Source organism: Fusarium tjaetaba, assembly GCF_013396195.1.
Source record: "Fusarium tjaetaba strain NRRL 66243 chromosome Unknown NRRL66243_c0000086, whole genome shotgun sequence".
Lineage (NCBI taxonomy): Eukaryota > Fungi > Ascomycota > Sordariomycetes > Hypocreales > Nectriaceae > Fusarium > Fusarium tjaetaba.
Window position 1 is genome coordinate 38,092 of NW_023501282.1, and position 12,672 is coordinate 50,763.

The 12,672-nt window shown below is 50.3% G+C and overlaps 5 protein-coding genes across 5 annotated transcripts; 3 read left to right on the forward strand and 2 right to left on the reverse strand.

Annotated features, from left to right (window-relative positions):
* Positions 1 to 123: 123 nt before the first annotated feature.
* Positions 124 to 1,316, reverse strand: FTJAE_4414 (carboxy-cis cis-muconate cyclase; the record flags this gene model as incomplete). Its single annotated transcript, XM_037350816.1, has 3 exons — positions 124 to 962; positions 1,010 to 1,118; positions 1,170 to 1,316. The coding sequence occupies 3 exons, from the start codon at positions 1,314 to 1,316 to the stop codon at positions 124 to 126; spliced, it is 1,095 nt and encodes a 364-aa protein (XP_037208379.1).
* A 1,695-nt stretch (positions 1,317 to 3,011) lies between these two features.
* FTJAE_4415 (GTPase-binding rid1) lies at positions 3,012 to 5,476 on the forward strand (the record flags this gene model as incomplete). Its single annotated transcript, XM_037350817.1, has 2 exons — positions 3,012 to 4,498; positions 4,549 to 5,476. 2 exons carry the CDS (start codon positions 3,012 to 3,014, stop codon positions 5,474 to 5,476), a joined length of 2,415 nt encoding a protein of 804 aa, XP_037208380.1.
* Positions 5,477 to 5,821: 345 nt separating this feature from the next.
* FTJAE_4416 (dlpA) lies at positions 5,822 to 6,563 on the reverse strand (the record flags this gene model as incomplete). Its single annotated transcript, XM_037350818.1, has 2 exons — positions 5,822 to 6,097; positions 6,153 to 6,563. The coding sequence occupies 2 exons, from the start codon at positions 6,561 to 6,563 to the stop codon at positions 5,822 to 5,824; spliced, it is 687 nt and encodes a 228-aa protein (XP_037208381.1).
* Positions 6,564 to 10,522: 3,959 nt separating this feature from the next.
* On the forward strand, positions 10,523 to 11,337 carry FTJAE_4417 (WW domain protein; the record flags this gene model as incomplete). The annotated part of the gene is made up of 2 exons (XM_037350819.1): positions 10,523 to 10,768; positions 10,816 to 11,337. 2 exons carry the CDS (start codon positions 10,523 to 10,525, stop codon positions 11,335 to 11,337), a joined length of 768 nt encoding a protein of 255 aa, XP_037208382.1.
* A 451-nt stretch (positions 11,338 to 11,788) lies between these two features.
* FTJAE_4418 (ubiquionol cytochrome C reductase hinge) lies at positions 11,789 to 12,511 on the forward strand (the record flags this gene model as incomplete). The annotated part of the gene is made up of 4 exons (XM_037350820.1): positions 11,789 to 11,878; positions 12,006 to 12,132; positions 12,243 to 12,356; positions 12,447 to 12,511. 4 exons carry the CDS (start codon positions 11,789 to 11,791, stop codon positions 12,509 to 12,511), a joined length of 396 nt encoding a protein of 131 aa, XP_037208383.1.
* Between the last annotated feature and the right edge of the window lie 161 nt (positions 12,512 to 12,672).

Below are 12,672 nucleotides of genomic sequence, written 5' to 3' on the forward strand. Positions count from 1 at the left end.
TAATACATCTCTGCAGCATTGATGCCAGCAGCCAAATCTTGGCAACTATAATACTTTTTTTGACGTCACATTTTGTCTCATTCTAACTTTATCCTTTTTCTATTCAGCCACACTAATGTGCTCTCAATCATACCAGATGGCGTTCATGCCGAAGCCAGGCTCTGGTGTTCTAACCCTTGCAACACGGGCGAGGTACTCATCTTGCCAGCGGTAGATCTCCAGCCAACCTTCTTGATCATCCGTGATTGCTACCCACTCATCTGTCCAAGGGCAAGGTGCAACCGCATTACTATGTCCACCACTCGTAGGTGTAGGATTGAGGCAGATCTGGCGCTCAATGGCGCCGGTATCCGAGAGCTTGAAGGCGGCCACATACCCTGTCAGGTCGAAGGAGTTGGCACGGGACGAGGCAAAGAGATACTTGCCCGACGACGAAAGCACGCAGACATCAGCACGGTACTGTGTCCACCTATCGGGGATACCTGGAGGGATCAGAGGGTAGTGCTTATGAGTGTAAACGGGCAGACGAGTTGCGGGGTCGATCAGGTACTCGCAAATCCGGTTGCCCTTCTCCATAAGAGCGTAGAGGTAGTTTCCAGTAGGATGTATGGCAACCCAGCGGGGGTGGTCTCGAGCATCAGGACAATCGACAGAACCGACCAGCTCAAGAGAAGGATCGTCTTTGTTGACACGGCGATGGGTCCAGATCTTGTTAGCACGGAGGTCGGCAGAATAAAGGTACTCCTCCTCAGGATCAAAGACCATTCCGTGAATACCCGTGTTAGGCTGGTAAGGGTAGTTTTGAACATTTTCCTTGAGTGCCTTTGTGGTGGAATCGGTGGTGAAGACAGCGCCGTGGCCAGCGTGATCGTAGAAAGGATTGCAGTAGACGGCATAAGGAGGCTTGTTCGCTGCGAGAAGGAAGATGGCACGGGTGTTTGTGGTGGCAAGAGAAGCATTGGCTGTCGAGGTTAGTTTCCAGGATATGGACTGGTCAGATGTGACTTACGATCGTGCTCCATTGGGTGAGAGACTTGGTGAGTTATCGAAGTTGGCGATTCGACGGCGAAGCTGGACCACTTCTTCATAGCAGCACCGTAAATAGCTTTGCGATCATGCTGGGAGTGTAATGTTAGTAAAAGTCTCGCAGAGTGATAAGACGAGCTCACACTAAATGTCATCCATGAAATTGGCTCATCCTTGGGGATCTCGGTCCTCTTCACAAGCTTAAGTGTAAGAGCTTCATCGTCAAAGGCAAAAGTGAAGATAGCACCTGGAGGAGTCCAGGTACCAACCATGAGATGATGAACAGGCATTTTGGCAGCGAAAGGTGTTGCTCGGAGTTTTGAGATGAGTGTAGGTCGCATATAAGCCGAAGCTAGAATTCACGGCAGATCCAATTCAACGATCAATGAAGCATTCCTGAGATTATTGTTGTAGGAGAAAGCAAACGTAACAAAAAAGATTGAGTCGTTATGATGGATGGTAGAGGGGAGAGGCAGGCTTAAACATTTATCCTCAGGGCATAGTGGAGGACCCCGCGGAATTGAGCTATGATGCATGCTCAATACAGTTACGGGTCTGGGGCCGGGGCCGGCTTTGGTACGCGGCAGATGTTGACGGATACGATTTCGGTATTGAACCGATGTTAATGAGTGGGCATCAGTTAGCTTCTACCAATATGAGCATCTTGGAATTTAGTTACTAGCGAAAACTCTTGAAATGATACAATTTGTTAGACGCTCATCATGACACCTGAATCGTATCAACATCCTAGACTCATGATAGCATGACTCTCATGAAAGGTACCAGATCTATCTGCTTGCTGTGTTTCATGAGGTGTAATCGATCTCAATTGGTGCTTAAAATAATTCATATTTGATCAAACGGTTTGTCGACTATTCTTGGGACCTGTTGAACCTACATAAGGTATGAATGGATATCTGGTTGAGCTGGCCCAAGTGCATCTAGAATACCCCGCATTGACTTCCCCGATGTTGATCCCGGCACGAAGCCACTAACGTCCTTCTTTTTTTGTGCTATTTATCTAATATTGGATATTATGTGAAACGAGCTTCTCTCTTCACCCAAAACGATACTATTGAGCAACCATTGAGGAGAAGTCATGATGACATACCCTTGCTCATGACCATGAATTTAATACGAACGCGAGAAAGATGTTACGGCCGCTTGTGTAGCCCGCCGATTCATATAAGCTAAACAACAAACAAGGATGTTCCCAGCTGATGTTTTGAGTAGTCATGGCGATCCTTAGCCTCAAGAGTATGTGCTCATGATATCAGTGTGGTGGAGAGTATACCAACCGACATGTGTTTAGTAGAATGTCTACGTAATATTGGAGTGAAATGCGAACTGAGGGAATAACAACTATAATTTAAATTCGTTTGGAGTCATTGAAATTGGGTCCTTTGACCTGTAAAGCCTGAGCTAATGAAATTGCTGCTTGGCTAGGTAATCGACGCTGTAAGCGACGGCATCACTCGATCGTGAATTGCCCCCCAGCTTCAACGGCCGGCGGAACGGATAACAAAAGAAAATAACTGGCCGACCATTGTTATTATTACTACAAGCAAGCAAATATAGTCTTGTACGACCTATTTTGCCATCGTGCATCATCGTCGTCTGCCATCACTGGTGCGATAAGATAGAGCCCCGTCACCCGGTCAACGGCCGTTTCCCAATAAACAGTCAACGGCTTGTCTACCTAATAGTGCCTTGGCTCAGGCTACCTAAGCGACCTACCTTCTTGCTAGCTCCAGCTCCAGCTTCAGCTTGTCTTCTCAACTTTACCTTGCTTTTATTCTTTCTGCAATGGCGTAGCCCAATTCGCAGTCTTAGTTGGCTTCTTATTCTCAACAGTTGGTGTGAGACTTAGTTTTGTTCCTTACCGGTTTTTTTTACATCTTCATTTCTACCAACATCGTTGTGACGCCCTGGGCGAAAGCTACTTAGCAGCTCTCACATCACCACGGATATCGTGGCTCGACACCATGAATACAAACGACGTAAACAGCTTCGACGCCGGTCGAAGACCACGGCCCAAATCTTCCATCCTCGAGGGCTTCATGCATCGTCGTCAAGCTTCCACTGATACCCATTCATTTCAGGCCCCGTTTGATGGCCCTGTCTCTCCTATACAGCCCAAGATCATGGCTTTTGAGAACTTCTCCAACCCAGGGGCACTGGCGGAGCTACAATACAACCAGCAAGAGTCCTCCGGACGCTTCTCAAGGCGACAAGACCGAGGCCGATCACAGTCCCCGACCAAGAGCAGCTTTGGTAACTTCACCATCATAACAGCACCCGGCAAAGAAGCCAAAGGCTCGAAATCTCGCGATCCCTCGCCCACCAAGCCGAAACGACCAAAGTCAACAACTAACCTGGCTGGTCTGCTCAAGCCCAAGACGCTGCGAAACTTGGGCAGGTTCGGATCCGACGACAATGTCAATTCATCCAAGGACAAGGAAAACAGAACTCCCGAAGAACCTGCAGCGGACCCTGCACCGACACCCATTTATTCTCAGTTTGCCTCTCGACCGAACATCGAATCAGCCCAAAGCACACGCCGTAGTATGGATGAAGCACGGGCACCAAGTGCTCAGGATCTTTATAATGGCAGTCGAGTCGCGGTCAAGGAGCGACCAAAATCATACCATCCCATGCTGGGAAGAATGGAACCACCCCCCTCACCAACCAAGGCACGCACTTCAAATGATTCCCGAAAGGGATCAAAAGACTCAACTGAGGCCAAGAGTAAGAGCGGTCGAGGTAAGGTCTTGAGCGTCTTCACTACATTCAACCATAGCCGATCCAAATCGACATCAGTTGTCCCTGAACCGACCGAGGCAGTACTTGACCCTAAGGATATTGACAAGCATCTTGAAGCCATGTTGGACCGACGAAATATTCCAGAGAACCAGAGGTACAAGATGAGGAACCTGAGCGACACCATCAAGATGGAGTTTATCCGCCAGGACTGGGCCGAATCACAAGCCTCTCGTACAGAGAGATCATGCTCAACAGACAGCGCCAACAGCGGCTTGGTCATGGAAGCCGGCACGCAAAATGAGGAGAAGCAGAAGCGATCACGAGGCAAGAGTTTTACTCTCTCACGAGGAAGAAAGGAATCAAAGGAGCCAAGCTCTCCCATCAAAAAGTCAAAGGGCGAAGGGACATTAGGTCGTCATTTCAGAAGCAAGTCCACCGACAGCGTAGTCAGTGAAGGGCCTCCTGGATCCAGCGGCTCCGTATCCAACTCTGGAATCCTCTCCAAGATTAAGCTCAACCAAGGCCCAGGCGATTATGTGGCCTATCTCAGAAAGGTTCAAAAACCAGAACTTGTCGAGGTCGGCAAAGTTCACAAGCTACGACTGCTTCTCAGGAACGAGACAGTGGCATGGATCGAGGACTTTATTCAGCAAGGCGGCATGAAGGAGATTGTAGGTCTGCTCAACCGCATCATGGAAGTTGAATGGAGGTAAGTCAAATTCAAGATGTTTTCCCACAAACGCGACTAACGATTGATAGGGAGGAGCATGAAGATGCACTGCTCCACGAGAATCTTCTCTGCCTAAAGGCGTTGTCGACGACAGCTCGCGCCATGCAATACCTTCACACGATCCAGAGCGATCTGTTTCCCAAGCTCCTACATATGCTCTTCGACCCAGAGAAGAAGGGCCCCAGCGAGTTTACCACTCGTAACATCATAACATCTGTCTTGTTCACGTATATTGAGTCTGCTGCACCAGCCGAACGGGTCACAAGAGCCCAGAGCATTCTCGCACACCTCAGAGACCCCGAGCCAAAGGAGGATCAGCGCCCATTGCCATTTGTCCTAGAGATGAGACAAGAAAGGCCATACCGCGTTTGGGGCAAGGAGGTTGTTAGCGTCACTAAGGAAGTGTTCTGGATCTTCCTTCACAACGTCAACGTTATATCCCTTCCTTCGGACCGCCCCTCGACGTGTGACCCTGCCCCTGGTTCGTACAGTTACATGCTTCGACATTTCCCTCAAGAGCGCCCCCCGGTCCCAGCAGCACCATATGTGGGCGGAGTCGAATGGGATGCGACCAACTACCTGGCTTCTCATCTCGATCTCATGAACGCCATCTTGGCCTGCACACCGACACAAGAGGAGCGCAACACTCTCCGCGCACAGTTCCGAATTTCGGGATGGGAGCGATGCCTTGGTGGTAGTCTACGACTCTGCAAAGAGAAGTTTTATGGAAGTGTGCATGACGGGCTTCGGACATGGGTCGGAGCGGCGGCCGAGGATGGTTGGGATGTCAAGGATGTGCGATACGGGCCGCCCCCTGACGCTCGGGCTTCACCAAAGAAAACTGGAGGTGGTCAGAAGAAACCGGTCGAGGCGGCGCCAAAGCTTGAGATGCCGAAGCTCGATTTTGGCTTGGATAAGGCATCCACTCCGAGTAAGGAGAAGGACATGTGGCTTTGATGAAATGGCAAATCTTGAAGTGCCAGCATTTGTTTCTTGCATGTATTTCCTTGTTGGTCTGGAGCTAAGGTTGATTGTTGGTTGTTTGGAAGTCATAGTAGAGATCCTACTTTGATGATGGCATGTTAATGAACTGATGACACAAAAAGCTGCATTGTTGACCCATCCATCCGTGCTTCGGGTTACTTGATACAAACTCCTTGTAGATCTCACGTGGTCCCGTGATGGAAAGTTTATGTGACGCCCAGGACCAGCCAGCCACCGTACGCTGTGCCCTTGTTTTCATGGAGACCTTTGTCCAAAGGCCGTAGTCTTGTATTCTTTATGCCCTATGACGGAGCTTGTTCAAAGATTGCTTCGATGAAGCTTGAAGGACTCAAAAACCGTTGCACCTTTGAGCACATCTTCCTTGACCCTTTCATCAGCGGCTGTCAGCTTGGGCAGCAATTCGAGGACCTCGGAAACCTTGTTCTGAGGAATGACCACCACCCCGTTGATTGGATCGCTAAATGCAAGGTCGCCAGGAGAGACGAGGGTTCCATCAATGTCGAGAGGTACCTGGATCGCCCAGGGCACGCTCCCTCCACCGACCCCAACGGTGGACAACCCTCGAGCCCAAATCTGCATTGTACCTCCGAGTTCAGCTTGCTCCAAGAACAGGGTAAATGACACTCACCGGTAAGGAAGTACTCTTTAGTTCCGCTATATCTCTGGCTCGCCCAGCTACAACAATGCCCTTGGCTTGGCACACTTTCATGCGAACTGCCATGATCCCACCACAAACAGCATTCTTTTGACCATCGGGCTGCTTGAGAACCACAATGCTTCCTGGTTCCGTCAGATCGGCCCAATGGGTTCCCTCAGGGATGTTCTTTTGTATTTCTGGGAGATCCTGTCCCTTGGAGGCGAAGAGAACTGTTGAAACTGGAGCAACGGTAACCGATGTTGCATCACCTTCAGGAGAGCTGTATAGGTGCAGATCGGCAACAAAGCCGGCGCCGGGAACCTTTAACTTGAGGAGTGCGTCCGAGATATCACAAGCGGAATACTGCTGCAGCTTTACCAAGTCTTCGGCGTGGTAAGTCATGCTGATAGCGTCCAAGGGCAACAAGATTTTAGCGAATACGGCGAGTCGGTGAGCAAGGACTATCAAATAGTTGCAGTTTCGAAGATTAAAAGCCTCTTTGAGGTTGTAAGTGCGTTATAGCCCCCGGGTTCGAACTTGCCGGTAATCGCAGGAAGTTCAGGCCGTTGTGGAACTTGGAGCTCCATGACTCCGGAGCCTCCCATCAACCGGGACGTACAGTCCAATCAGAAGCATTACCAGCACATGCTTTGGATGCACGAACTAGGTGGGGGATGGCCAGGGAGAGCTTGGCCGAGGCCAATCATTCAACTCGAAGGATCTGGCCCTGGACGGGAATTCAAAGTTGACGAGGAACCGGCGTTTTATTTGCGACTGCAACCGTGAGCTAGCGACAGAGATAGATTAGGAGCTCAAGTCTTAAGCGGAGCAACCCTGGCATGACGTCTCTTGTTTACTCTTCTCTCTTTTGGATCCTCTTCTGGACTATTCGCAGGAAGGTTTTTTCTCTCTCTCTTTCGTTTGTTGGTACATGACGCAAGAATGACTATCAGTTCCCGTCCTGGTATCAATCAGTCAGTGACAAGGACTCAAGGCACCGAAATGTGACGTGTCTTATGAGCAAGGGCCAAGATCAAGATGGTGTCCAAGCATGGCCTACGCCTACATACATATTCTTTATCGCCGCGATAGACGACCGGCTTCCTTCGGGCAACGAGTCATGGCGAGGCATGATCAATGTTTCAAAGAGGCTGGTGTTGCAGAGTTGACTTTTGGTATGAAGCTGGCTGATTCTTATGGTGAGCAATAGGTGGGGTTCACCAGATTCCAACGGAAATTCCGAAGACACAAGAACCAAATAGCGATATACCACCAACGTAGCAACCGGCCGAAATGAAATAAAGAGCGGCTGGCAATTTCCTAACGTGACAAGCCACAATTTCATGCGTTACAGCGGACTCATCCATTCCTGTTACCACATGGAATAGATGCTGTCAAAGGTAGATGCTACGCTAGCTAACTGCTTGGGCTAGACAGCTCAACCCATCCGCTCTATCAACTCAACCCCAGACACACGGACATTCCAAGGGTCCGTTTATTAACTTGCGACATGTGCTTCAAGGCTGGGTTGGAGATGATGAAAGTTTTGCTCAACTGGGTTCGAACTGCTCTTTTCAGATAACAGAACAGAGACACACGAGCAATAGGACATCTCCTTGCGCTAAGATCAGCTGTTGTTGATTGCTTCTAGACTTACAGCGCATGATAATCTATGAAGCGGAGCCGGATAATAGAAATCATTGGGGCGGAAGCCTCGTTAGTTGCACTGCTGAGCCTTTCTTTGGCATGAGGAAGAGCATATGTGCTGGCCATGTCCTCCACATAGATCCTCGAGACAGATCCAGACCGTTAATTGGTGTTGACATCTGCAACGAGAGGGGGGTTCATGAGTGATTTGAACCAAATCATCCCTGCCCTATAAACCAGAACAACCACGAATGAGTGCACCAACTGCTGAGAAATGCAGCTAAAAGATGCATACCATCATGGCTACTTGTATACCTGGCGTGTGAGGGGAACACTTGATGCCCCTCCCCATCATCATCATCACCATCATGATTCGTGGCCGGGACACTTGATCATGTCGAATTGGGCGAGGAGCCATGCGCCTCCACATCAATCACCGTCAGCCGTCTCATTAGATTGACACGGCTGGGATGATGTTGGCTTGGTGGATGCTGTTCTGGGGCCGGGCATAGATGGGTCCCAGTTGTTGCTACCTAGCATTCGCTAACGGGGCGAACATGTCGGGTGATGGAACTGACGTTGTGACATCCCACATGGAGGGAAGTGCTCTCTAACTAGGTAGGTATGGATTTAGATTCTGGCTGTGGTAAAAGGACGACCTGAGAAGCGTGGAGTACTATGTTTATGATTAAGACACAGTATAGTCCACAACCTTGCCTGTAACCTAGCTTGGCATTGATTGAGAGAAGACACCATATGATCGGCTTGAGCTGCCAGATCTTGGCTGATAGTGAGTGATAGCTGATAATAGTGGAGAACAACGATATAGGAGGGGGGAGGACGATCCTGAGAATTGACTTGTTCAGGGTTGCGGCGGACACAACTTTCTCAGCAGGGGTCAGAGAAGCTCAACGTCAGGGGTCCATGAAAAGCGAAGAAAATTAGATGGAACATGAGGTTACAGAAAAAACGGTTTGGTGGTTGTGACGGGACGGACGGAGGTTAGGTTTGTTAGAGGCCGTCCGTGCCAGGATGTTTCCCAGGGCAGTGGTAGACTGGTAGTTTGTTCTGGTGATTGTCAGCTCTGATACAACAAGGGAAGCTTCAGTTCAATGAGAAGCACGTGGTGGATTGTTTCAACCTTAACAGCCCCAGCCATGGGACATGGGAAGTCGATACATTGCGATGTCGCTTGGCCAATCACCATCTCTGGATGTCACCTAGAGGATAGCTCCAAGGTAACCTCAGCTCACCTAATTAACGTGAACAGGCAGTTCTTGGACCAGATCATCCGCGCGGCTCGGCCCAAGAAAAGACGATCCGCAGCGCCCAACTTTCGCATCTCCAAGTCCAACCTAAACTAATCCACTGAAACTTTGGCCCTGGGTTACTTAGCAATTCCTTCACGAATCACACCCGACCTCATTCACCACCGAGCCTGCCCGTCTTTGGTATTGTACAGTCCTGTAGTAGAGTACCTACAGTCAGTACATCACAGCTTCAGGACTAGCCTTCTTTGCTTTGTCCATCGGTCCTCATTCTTCCTCCAATATCACACCATCGCGCATCACACATCAATCACATCGTTCTCTTTTCCTGTGACCTTGACCCAACGTCCACAAATCAAATCTATCGTCGCCCGCAAATTCGATCAAATCGCCGCCTCCCCCACCTTATTACGGCACCACTTCCAGCCACCAGCCACCTGTTCTGTCTCGTTCTGTTCTGCACTCTCTGGAACTACTCTGCCAAGTCTTGTCTGTCAGATAGTCATACACTCAGTCAGCCAGCGTCAGGTCAGCCTAACGTAGCAGCTCACTTCGTTCAGTCTGCCTGTCTCTGTCTGTTTCTTTGCCTCTTTACAGTACTATACCTATCCTTATCCATTCCTTGGCTTGGCTTGGTCGCTTGCTTCCTTAGCTTGGGATCTCCTACCACTGCAGCATCTCTTGTCTCGTCCCCTAGTCGATCCTGTCCCTTGGCCTCGGGTCATCTTGATCCTATTCGACGACCCTGACAATCATCCTCGGCTGGCTTGGAACTTTGGCTTCTCCTCCTCTACTGTCTGTACGTACGGATACCCTTACGCCTTAGCACAAAGTCGCTCGTCCGCTCGCTCGCTCGCAAAACGGAACAGACTCCAAAACGACCCACCCCCCACTACAGCACCACCAGGCCCCAAGGACCCAAGGCAAGACAAGGCCAAAGGCCAACCCGGCCGCAGCCCAGAGCCACCCGCTCCAAGATCTCGGAGCTACTAAAGTTGCCTGCACGTCCTGAACCTGCCGGTACGGAGCCTGGAGCCATTTGCCCACGAGCTAGGGTCGCTTGAACCCTGTACAAGACAATGTCGATAAAGTAAGCCTCTTTCGCGAACCTCTTTCTTGAATCTCTTTCTCTGAGCTTTCCATCTTTCCCGTCCCGTCTTGTCAACCATAGCCTTGCCCTCTTGGTCGCTGCTTTCGTCCTGCACCGAGTCTTCAGAGATTGTCACTCCCGTGGTATCCTGTCCTGTCTTGTGTCCATACCATACCACACCCATCTTCGCATTCCCGTCCCTCTCTCTCCGTTTCCGTTTCTTGCCTCCGTCACCTTCCCGTCTCCCTCTGCCGTCTTCTCCGCCCCGTACCCTCCGGTCACGGCGGCCACGGCTCAGCCCGTCCGTTGACTGCCCCGCCACCTTCGGCCCATGGAGTCATGGACCCCGCCCTATAATGGACAATCCTCATGACTATCTTATTACAAGCCGTCCTCCTTCGCGGCCCATCGATCCTGACAATGCCGATAGCTGGGTTATGCTCAATCAGGGCGGCTTCGTCAAGCTTGGTAATGAACGCATCTTGATGAAGCTCGAATCGAGAATCTCATGCGACCTGTCTGTGCCCCAGGAGCTGAGAGCACGATGTGCCTCGTTTCAACGGAAAAGTGATAAAGGCACCCTCTTCCTGACCAACAAGAGAGTAAGTTGATAGCAAATCTATCTCGAGGTGCTCTACTGACGCTTCAGATCGTGTATCTTCCCTTAAAACCTACTCAAGAACCAAAGTTTGAATCATTCAGTGCCCCAATCCTGAAGTTTCAAGATTCAACGACCTCATCATCCATGTGGTGGGGATGGGTGTGGAAATCCGATTGTATTCCTGTATCCGGTGGTGGCATTCCTCCAGACATTCCTCGGCTTGAGGTCAAGTTCACGTTTTCAGATGGAGGCATGATGGATTTCAACGAAGCCTATATAAGGCTGCGGGAGCGACTTTACCAGTATCAAGAGATGCGCCGGGAGATGGGCCCCGGTGCTGATGTCCCTGATGAGCCTCTTCCAGCATATGAAGCTCCTTCCGCCCAGCCAGCACCTACAACAAGTTCGACAGATGTACGCCCTAATCGCTCAGAGAGCGCTGCTAGTAGGAGGGCACCAGACGAACCACCACCAGATTATGACGAGGCTCAGGCGCAGCAGCTGAACATTCGATTGGAGGACCACATTCGGGGTGAGATCGATAGGGGAGCATACGAAAATGATGATTAACGGCCGTGTTGGACCACACCAATGGCTGTGGTTGTGTTACAGATACCAAGATTTGAGCACTGCATTCATGAACTCATTATACTATCTCTTGTTTTTTCCCCGGGGTTTCATGTTCCAAGGGGTTTGCTAGATCTATATTGCGAAACATTAACATCCCAGCCGCTTTTGAGTCTGATAATGGAACGTGACAACCTTTCAAGTCAATATTCGAAAATCTGTAGCGATAAACTCCATTCAACCAGAAAATACAGGCTTTGCGGCTCGGCAAGATGGATCAGGAACATATCACGTGACCTATGATGACAAAGCCTAACCAATCAAAATGCCTTGGTTTTCAATTTCAGTGGTCTGCCGAGAGCTTGCCGTGACCTTCCGATCTTTACGATTAATCGACGAACGAGACCTCAATCGAAACCACCACTCGCCATTGTGAATTCTTCCGCCTGTCGCAATGGGTATCTGGGACGCTTTCACCGATATTGTCGAGGCTGTGACGCCATGGAGCGTTGTTGAGGCTGAGGCCCCTGCTGAGGAGCCCCAGGTACGGGATTTTTTACAGCAAGGCATTATGTGTCATCGACCTTGCCATTGATTGATTACAACGGGATGTCGTCGAGAGCACATGAAATGCCTTGCGTAATAGGTGATCAAATACTGACAAGGAACAGGAGGAGACCGAATCCAAGAACGAGTCCAAGGACGAGCCCGAGGAAGAGGCTGAGGAGGAGGAAGAGGAGGACGAGGACGAAGATGACGAGGAAGAGCTCGTCGACCCCAAGGAGACACTTGAGGAAGGTTCGTCAATTCCTCACGCAAATCTTGGGCCTGGAACGTCACGAGTGATTTCACAATCGCTTCACACCCGGGCGCGATTTAACCCGCAATACATACTGACGCATCAACAGAGTGCAAGAACTCTCCCCAATGTGCCCCCGCCAAGCACCACTTCGACGAGTGCGTCGAGCGCGTTCAACAGCAGGAGAGTGAGGGTGGCGCTAAGGAGGACTGTGTTGAAGAATGTATGTCTACCAGCCCAGACTGCGTCATGGGACCCGAGGACCCCGAACATCGCACCTATCACACCAGATGCTAACCAACATCTTATCTAGTCTTCCACCTTGCCCATTGTGCGACCGCCTGCGCCGCTCCCAAGCTCTGGACTCAGCTCAAATAAAGTATCAATATCACTGGGTTGTCGGTTCCCACCACGACGGAATGGCTACATATTCGTCGAAAAGATGCCTAGAGCCGGAACGAAGCAAGCCTGCTCTCTCATGAGGGCTATCTCCTTGTACGATTGCTCGTCAGTTGGGTGTCAAGTCGTCCAGAAGTTTA